Source organism: Mesitornis unicolor, unplaced genomic scaffold (genome assembly GCF_000695765.1).
Source record: "Mesitornis unicolor isolate BGI_N332 unplaced genomic scaffold, ASM69576v1 scaffold8883, whole genome shotgun sequence".
Classification (NCBI taxonomy): domain Eukaryota; kingdom Metazoa; phylum Chordata; class Aves; order Mesitornithiformes; family Mesitornithidae; genus Mesitornis; species Mesitornis unicolor.
In genome coordinates, this window is record NW_010175309.1 from 24,935 (window position 1) to 34,587 (window position 9,653).

The window sequence follows — 9,653 nt, forward strand, 5'->3', positions numbered from 1 at the left end:
AGTGACTAAGAACAAGACTGGCTGTCCTTCCCTGGGAAATCAAGGAGTTGATGAAAAGTACTATCAATACCTTTGAACATATTTGACAATTTTTCCCTATAACCAATTTCTATGTACATGTACTAAGTATCAATATCACATTCTATTTCAAAGTGGTTGAAACCAAAGAAAGGCTCCTTCCAAAACATAAGAAGGCATTAGGAAAATTCAATAGGATATTGCCTTTCAGAAAATAATAACTTAGCAAATTTAATGCTGATTGCATAGGGCATTAAAGCTTCAAAAGAATTCTTCACTCAACACTAAAAAAGTCTTAATATGATCTGTCAATAACATCAAAATTTGCTGCACGAGGAGGTTAACCCTCAAGGAACCACAGTGAAGTTATTTTGGGCAGGGAGTCACCATTATAAAACCTGCTAGTTTAATAGAAATCACTTGCAACATGGACCTTGTTTTTTCATCCATCCATGAGGCTTCTTCAGTTCTTCTGCCTTTTTGTTGTGTTTCATAGATATTCATATAGGTTTGGGTTTTTTTCAGGAAAAGGAAAAAAAAAAGGAAAAAAGGCAAAAAAAATAAAAAGGAAAAGAAAAGAAAAATTATCTCGACTGTTTCAATTATAGCCACCATAGATAACCAGGCACATCCAACTTCTGCTTTGAGCGGCTGTTTCCAAGTGTCTCACAAACCAGTCTTTTGTATTCAATCAATAACACACAAAAGAAAAGGACTTGAGGATTTTGAAAGTAAAAGCTCTCTTCCTTTCCCTTAGGAAAACATTGCCAGCAAACACTGCATTTCAGAAATACGTATTTTAATAGTCAATATCAAGCAAACAATACCCACACAACAAATCTCAAACTGCAAGACAGTAGCATTATAGACTATATTAAAGAAAAAAATACAATTCCTGCAAACTCATCAGTTTCTTCTCCAGTTTTTAATCAGCAAGCTGTGCAGTACACCATGAAAAGATCTTTCTGCATTTGCCTGGTGAACTGGCACACCAACAGTGAAATATTTCTTCAGCACCAGCTTAGCCAGCCAAAAAATGAGTAACATTTCTCTTTTTCATTCAGTCCTACTGAGCTGTTTTCTGGTAGAGCCCTTGAGGAGACTGAGATAGGAATGGGAAGTTTGTAGTGCCTATTCTAGACATCAGACAACAAAGAGAGAGCATCTGCATTTAGGCACCAGCATCTATTCCCTCATCAGGGGGCACAGGTCTCTGGTGTGAGTCAGTTCTCTGAGGTTAGATGTTTATGTGTTGGGCAACGGGATACTTACCTGTAGTTAAGGAATTTCGTTATCAGTGAAGAAATAGTGGGGGTGAAAAAAAACAACACAAAACAACCCACAAATAAACCTCTTCCTAAAAATTTAAAAACTAGTGTTTTTCTGAGTATTTCACCTCAATTTCTTTTGCCAGAAAATCTCCATTGACCGGAAAACACACTGCCTTCCACAAAGATGAACTGGCAGTATTTGGAACAAAAGGCACAGAGCTACTGGGAAGCCACAGGCCTCCTTCCTCAGTTTGGTGAAGATCCTATTCCTTGCTGATCTGCACTGGTTAGAAATGGAAAACCTTAAAACTGAAACTTTGATGTTTCAAAGACATTTAGGGGCAGGGGACCAGAGTAATAAGTAATATCCATTGATCACAGATACTGGAGGCATTAAGGATATTCTAAAGGTAAGAAAAAGAAACTATAAAAAACCGATTGCTGTTCAAATTCAAATTGAACAATTTTCACCTTCATTCTTCTCCACAGAGAATCTCCTTTCTGGACCTGTGGATTTTGGGCAAAAGCAGCCTGCTGCCATAACGCACTCAAAAAAAAAAAAAAGAAAAAGAATTTATGGGTTGGTAATAGCAAACTTGGCTTCACACAAATAGATTCAAGTTGGCATGCCAGGAACCCACTGGGGTTTTAAATTGTAGCAAAAGTGGATTAAGGAAGAGCATACTCAGAGCAGCAGTAGGCAGGGAAGACTGGTGTTTGACTGCTTACCTGACTGAAAATGTGAACTATCTTGTCCTCATTGTTACTTTAAACCAAATAAGCTAATTGTTAGCCAACAAAATTGTTAGCCACGCTTCTTCCTCACTTGTGGTAAACAGATTCCAATCCTTCAATAAAAGCACACTGAGATATATTAGACTCAGCTTTTGTAGCCAAATGTTTTTGCAGAGCTATTGGAGGGAGCAGAAAAACAAAACCGTGCCTACATAAAGTGCAGTTCTCTCAAAATGAAGTGAAAAATGATTGGCACTTCCACAACTGAGTCTGCACCCTCTAAAAATATCAAACACTAATAAAGAGAAAGAATCTCTTTGTCTGTTTATTCTGATAATACAAGTCTAAAAGTCATTCAAAAGCTAGACTTCAGTTACATTCTTGCAAGATTAGAATTACAATGAATACTTAGGAGAGTTTTGGTGCAGAAGGGATATAATTTTGAAGACTGCAATTCAGAAAGGTGAAAAAGAGCTGAGGCAGAGTAAACTGAAAAATCTGACTGCTGTAGAAACCATTGGTATTTAATGTACATTCATGCACATACACAGACACATACAGTAGTTGTTTAGAGGCCACAGCTTAGCTCTTCTCACATATTAAAGGAACCTAAACATAAGAACTGAGCAGCATAAAAGCTTTTCAAGAAGAAAGCCTGGCCATTTGTGTGTTAGATCTGCTGGAAATAATACTACATAGTAGTCTGTCACTTTTGAGGCTGATCAGAAGCTGTATTATATTTACCAAACCATGAACACAATAACCTGAGAAAGAATATTAGCATAAACCATTAAGCATTGGGAAGAAACTGTGGAAGATTTATCCTTTTAAAAGGAAACATTAAAATACATGCAAATTTTGAGGAAAATAAGCAGTGATAAGGGGTAAAAAATGAACTATCATACTTGGACTTCAACAGAAAGAATTTCAAGCACATAAAAACACAACTGCAAAAAAGCCCCACCGAGTATAACTTGTCTATCTGAAAGTACACTGGTGAGAATTAAATGTATCATATTCCAAAAGCCTCCCATACCTAATAAATAGTACCAGAAGAGACTGAATGACAGAAGTCTGAGCACATGCAGTTCGCTCTTTGCTTACAAAGAATTGCCTAGTCTCAGCTAGTGAAAAAACAAGCATGCAAAATTCTCTCTATAAAAATAATCAGAAAAAAACCACCAATTTCTCCTCTCCTTCTTTCAAACCTGCACGTAAGTTTTGAAAAGCAAAACTGTCATGACTTTGCTCTGTAACAATGTCAATTAAAATAAATTATGTTTCACTTAATGAAGTCTACCATTTCATAAATAACCAATCTAAGAAGAGAAACAAAACAAAACCAAAAAGCCACCTACCATTTACACAGCAACTAAACAGCAATACAAATGATATCAAATTCCCCTTTCTATACTTTAGAGATACAGGAGTGCTCTAATATTCCAAATGTAGGGGATGTTATTTGCCTATAATACTTTTAAATCATGACTATGAATGCACGTGAACACCTCTTGGAAGAGAAAAAAACCCCACACATCTTCATTTGTCAGCTTTTTTAAAGCTGACATTCGTCTCTCTCATTACCGCGCAAGATAAGAGGCAAGCTTTCCACTTGCAGACTCCAGATCACTCGCTCAATGGCTGTCCTCAAATCACAGCATGCAAGGGCTGCATTCCACCTGAGGTCTATTTGGGGTGGCTGCCATGAAGCAGAGATGCCTGCACTCACCAGGAGGGAAGGGGGCATCTCAGACTGTGAAGCTGATTGCACTGGAAGTGTTTCCTAACAGAGATGTCAATGAAGTAAAGATGTTTCAGTACCTGAATTCACTAGCTGCTGCTCCATGACCCCGCAGCCCAGGACCTCCATCCATTCTCCTTGAAAGTTGATCTCCATCTCAAAGGAAGGGTGAGTAAACGGGAAGTAGCAGTCTACCCATCTGACTTGCAGTCCTGCAGCAGTGTTTAAAAAATAAATAAATATGAAGGGTGTATGCTTAAAAGGCCATCCCTCCAACCATCTGTAAAACTTGCCCTTCAACTAATGACAGCAATTACAGCAATCCAGAGAAAATAAATAGCAAACAAACTAATTTACAACACATGTGCAAGGTGATAAATCTTAAAACCTGTGGAAAAAAATGACCATGTCTTTTCTAATATGAAAAACACTTTGTGCAATTCAAGCATCCTTTGAAACCAAATCAATCATCTGTCAAATTCTAGTAACCACCTGGCACTGAGCAAAAATGAGCCAAGAACATGGGTAAGTCAGTAATTCTGTTATTCTTTGCACCAGGAAATGACTAACTGCTCCTCACAGGAAAAGCTGTCTGTAATTTTTATTTAGTATTTTATTGATCAACTAGTGAAGTAATTTTCTTCATCAGAACCTATTTAAAATACAAAGCTATCCTTTCTGTATATGTTTAAGCATGAAAGTTAAAAATAGATATTAATATACACAAATACAAATATATATACACATAGAGTTCTACATTATTAAGGCATGTTATATACCAACAAACATGAACTACACTGGACCCAGGAGACAAGAGTTTTACTTTGTGTGGATAAGAAGTGTAAGAGAAAGGTGCCACTGGGTAACTCCCCCCACTCCCTGCACCTCTGAAGTACCATTGCACAGTAAGGAAACCCTCGGCATCTCAGAGCAGCAGAGCCAGAAGAGGGCAAGGTCTACAGTGCTGCCAAAAGCAGAGGTGTTGTCAAGGCCCTCATTATATTCGATGTGTTTTAGTTCTTGTAATCATTTACACAAGCTTTGTTTTGCTACATAATTTTTTTCTACCCATTAGGTGTCAGGGCAAAAAGAGTTTTGGGAACATGAACCATAAAAACTCAAACGAGAATTGAACTGTGAATTCTGTGGGTTAATGCCTTAACCCCAGGCCTATCTTTCCCTTCAGTTAAGCCGAATGCTAATCAGTGTTAGGATCGTTAACAACCATGCAGGTCCAGTTTTGAAAATAAGGGGCACAGCAAAGGTTGTTTGGGTCACAGTAACTGTTAACACCACTGGTTTGATTTTCAGGGTCTTTCTGGTTTGTTTCATAAAGAAACTTAGAATATGAAATAGCATTATTTATATTGAGAGTTTTTAAAATTAAAACATTTTCTGTAGCCTCAAGGATTAGATTTTCTTTGATTACTTCTGAAACATTAAATGTGGCTACAGAAACGGAAACAATTAGTTATAACAGAAGTATACACACATAGTCAAAACATAAAATATCTAATAGTGACGGGGAACTTTTCTTGATGCTATGAACTTTAAAAGGGAGAGGTAGGTTTTGAAACAGACACACTGTTTTTTCTAGATTTTCTTTTCTCTCTTAAAAATAATCAACCTCAAGAAGTTACATGCATGATAAAAAGCATTTTGATAATTTTGCACACAGAACTCAGAAAACTGGAAGCATTAGCAATTACACCATTGATAGCAGTACCGTGACTTACAGCAATCACTTTATTGCTTTTTTGTTTGCATAACAATAAAAAAATTACGTAGATGAAAAAAGTCATGTGTATACAACAGTGTGGTATGTGGAAAACATTTTTTTAATTTCCTCAGCTTGGTAAAAACTCATTTTTAGTCCTAGTGCTGTACAACTTTGCATTCACTGTAAAGCCATGCGTATGTAAAATACCTTCATTTAGCTTGGAAAATTTGCAACTGCAATAAGAACAACATTGAATATTCAAGTAGTTTTGTGCTCAGTAACATTTGGGTAAAAGTTTCTTTTTAATCCTCTGATTACTTCAAAGTGAAGCTCTGGGGAAAAAAGGATTTCTCTGCTTTTTGTTATCAGTTAAAATAAATTTTAAAAGGTAAAAAAAATAATTTAAAGCTCTTTCTAAATATTGAATTTTAATGTATATTAAGAGGCATTTGTTTTAAATTCAAATAAGCAAAAGAACAAAAATTTGAATAAAACAAAGCAAATTCACAATGAAGAAAGAACTCTCGCCTTCATTCTGTTCTCTAAATTAATAGTTAATCTTGTATAGCACAGTAGTTTTATTCATACAGTAGCCAGGACAATTGGGAATACCTCTATAATTTACATTCAAGTGTTCTTTCACACTTCTGGCTCTGAAGACTTTACTGAAAAGCAGCGTGTGCTCAGCCTTAGGCAAGATTAAGCCTTCTAACTGCATTTCTATAGACTGTCACAGAATAAATGAGTACATTTATTATTTAGATACAAAATATTGTCTTGGTGTCCTTATTCCCAGGGAATAAAGGGCATTGCTCACACTCAGCAAATTAAACCACTAAAGACATAAAAGGATTACAGAGATTAGACTTTCTGTAGTACTATATAATTTTCCTGATTAGGCCTAATTTATTTCTTCACACATAGCCTATGAAATGCTGGCAAAAATGATCTTTTCCATAAATTTTAGGAGGCCAAGAGATGCATATCTGTCTTAAAACACGGAGGAACTTAAAAGAGCATGATGCTGAATCTGACCAAAGGCTGATCACTAGATACAAACTCAGCAAGTTCCCTCGTTCCAAGAGATGATTTCTATAAGCAGAGGACACCTGCTCGCTTCATAGCCTCACAGTGTTCATGGGAGTGCGTCTAGTGGGTACCCATCCATTAGTAACATACATGTCACATCTCCAGTGAGTAAGGAAAAAGTGGATAGTTACTGTTATTACCAAGTACTGAACCCAGGTAAGGAATCGCTCACAGTCTGTGCTCAAAAGTAATGGTGTTATCAGATATTAAGCTAAACGAGTATCTGTCAGTGCTAGCCTAATTGAGCTATGTCATAATGAAGACTTGGCCAAAGGCACTAAAAAAAGGAAGAAAAGGAAAAAGCCCAGATCCAACAGCCTATTGCTACACTACAGCACAGAAGCAACAAAGCCAGAGACCCAGATGGTCTTCACTGACCAGAAGTTCTCTTTGTTGCTGTGAGGATTAATTTTAGAGAAGGAGTCTATGGGAGGAAAAGGAGAGGGGTGCGGGGGCGGTGCTGGGGAGCACACAAGCCATAGCCACTTGAGGAGTGTGTCAATTTTTAAGTACTCTGCACCTCATTGCTTCAGCTAATTCATCTCCCCTGCAGCAGACAGGAGCTGGCTGCCCATAAATGTATGTTAGCTCACGTTGTTATTATTAGCCAGATCATTATGTCCTAAATAAATGATTTTTACTTTTTTAACTCTTTACACTCATAGGTCTCCATGCACTCAAAGCTGATACCAGTAGAAGAGAGTCAAGAAGGAGACAGAGCAGAACAACATGTTTGATTTTAAAGAGATCCAGTGGCTGTTCAGTGAGAACCATCAGTCAAAGCACAGCATTACTCACCCTCCTACCTTCTGTTCCTGATGCCTAGGAATTGGGTAGATAAATATAGGACAACAGTAAGTTTTGGGCCATTTACCGTAAAACAAGAAGTCACAGAACCAGCACACAAATATTCTTTTCCATTTGCTAAAGTAAGATTACTTTTGAATCTCACAGGGTCCAGAAAGCTTTTGGCTTTCTGGGTTAGAGAAAGAACTGGAGTTGGGAAAGACTGACCAACTTTCTCAGGAAACCTAGGACAGGTAACCTTGGAGAGTCTCATTACAAAGTAACTAGAACTAGACAGAACAGCCTTCCTACACTAACAGATCTGCATGTGCAGATGGAGGTGTAAGTTAAGTTAGTGGATTTTAAGTGTGCACTGTATCGGGAGGTAATAGAGGGTAACTAAGGAAGGTGATCTCTGGGTGTATATTTGAAATAGATTCCTGACAACAAAATCTCATGAAAGAAACTGAAAGACCATCACTTGCAGAATGCAAAATCAGACATGGCATACACTAGAAAATGTCATAAAAAGACATTGTCAAGTATTAAAGACAACTGATTGCATGCTCCAGATCTCCTCCCCCCCAACACACACTCAATACCCACTGTTCCTTTGACTGTTGACAAAGCCAAGAAGAAATAAAAGACAAGCCTCGGGAATAAATGTAGGTGCAGATTTTTATGAATTCTTTGACCTTACTCATGACAATGTAGTGATCTTTAAGCAACTTCTGTTACACTGTTAACTGGCATGTACAGTCAACACAGAAGTATCCAGATAGAGTGGGATGAGTCAGGTAAAGCAAAACCAACTCACTAAACATTATGTAAACTAATATACTGCAATATGTATCTCAAATGCAACAACAACAAAGCTCCTAAACAAACAAACAAACAAACATCCGTGATTTGACTTTCCTGCAGAGATCCTCAGTCTATCATCACCCTGAGCTGGTAAATTCACAGAGAAGCACAGCTCTCCAAGCCCAGGACTTCAGGCCTAAGCTAACTTATGCCCATCTAAATTGCATGTCTCTGCATTCATGGCAGATTTAATCTGCAGTCCAAACAATCTGTCTATGAATAATAGTTGACCGTATGACAGTGCAACATTTCAGTATCTTACTACAACGATGATCCCACTATCCCGCTAGAAAAGATGGGCAACTTCACTGCAATATTCTGCTGACAGCACAGGCTGTAAAGAATACAACTGATGTGAAGTATAAAAGAGATTTTTGTGTTTAACAGAACATGGCGTCTTATGGAATATTCACAAGACGAAAAAAATACAGAATTTTTCCGAGTGCAATAAATGCAGTAAAATACATTTTAAATTTTATGTTAAAATCTATGGTAGTTGAGACATAAAAGCAATCAAAAATACTGCGTGAAGAGTAAAATGAAAATTAAAAGATGACAGCTGTCAAAAGACAACTTTAATTACGTATGCCTCAGGTAATGTCTAGTGTCTAGCATCAAGTTCCCTTCTTTGAGTATTACCTTCCTGTTTGTATTGACAGCTTACAAAACCAAGAAGGGGAAGGCAGAAGAACTTCACATTTCCATGAATGGGAAGAAAAAAACAAAAACAAAAACAAAAAAACAGAGAGAGATATAATTATATTTAAATCACTACCTATATCTTGTATTTGTATTCCAGGAAAAATACTGTGGGCACAGAAATAGAAAATCTCCACAGTAAGAAAGCAGCACCTACTTTCAGTCTGTAGGTTTAAAATCATTTAAGAATACTTTTTTAATGTCTTTCTAGCTCCTGTATGGAATGTAGAAGAACATGTAACAGCCAATATGGTAAAGTTTAAAGTGCAGCAGCTGTTAAAAGTTAGAGAAGGATGTCACTGCAGTCTCAGATACCACTAGCAACTCCTCAAAATTGCTCACTTTAAACATTCTCAGCATCTGAGGTTGATCTAAAAGTACCATTCTTGCTATTACTCACTTTGATCCTAATTTTGTATATTTCAAAAGGCTGCTGTTAAGTAAAATACAAGCACAAAAAAACCTGAACTTGGGAACTTAGGAAAATTTTGCCCAGGCAGGATAGAAGAAAAACTGGTAAAAGGTTTGCTTTCTGTAAATTCAACTTCAGAAATTTAGACAAATATTCAAGCAGTCATATCTAGTACTTGCTATCGTTATCAATCCACTCTTGGATCTACTGCTTTAAATTCAGTGGGCATCTGAAAAGAGCTTTGGAAGTAGCCAGCATGCCCTGTGCATCCTAATACTATCCAGTATTTTCTCAACAGAAAAATGAATCAGTTCAGCA

The 9,653-nt window shown here is 37.0% G+C and overlaps 1 protein-coding gene across 1 annotated transcript in view; it reads right to left on the minus strand.

Moving 5' to 3' along the window:
• Positions 1-3,845: 3,845 nt before the first annotated feature.
• The window catches only part of FARS2 (phenylalanyl-tRNA synthetase 2, mitochondrial), a gene marked incomplete at its 3' end in the record, with an annotated part of 18,749 nt that continues 12,941 nt past the window's right edge, over positions 3,846-9,653 (minus strand). Inside the window, exon 3 of the mRNA XM_010181337.1 lies at positions 3,846-3,977. Within this exon, the coding sequence (XP_010179639.1) occupies positions 3,846-3,977 (132 nt within the window). The remainder of the gene's footprint in view (positions 3,978-9,653) is intronic.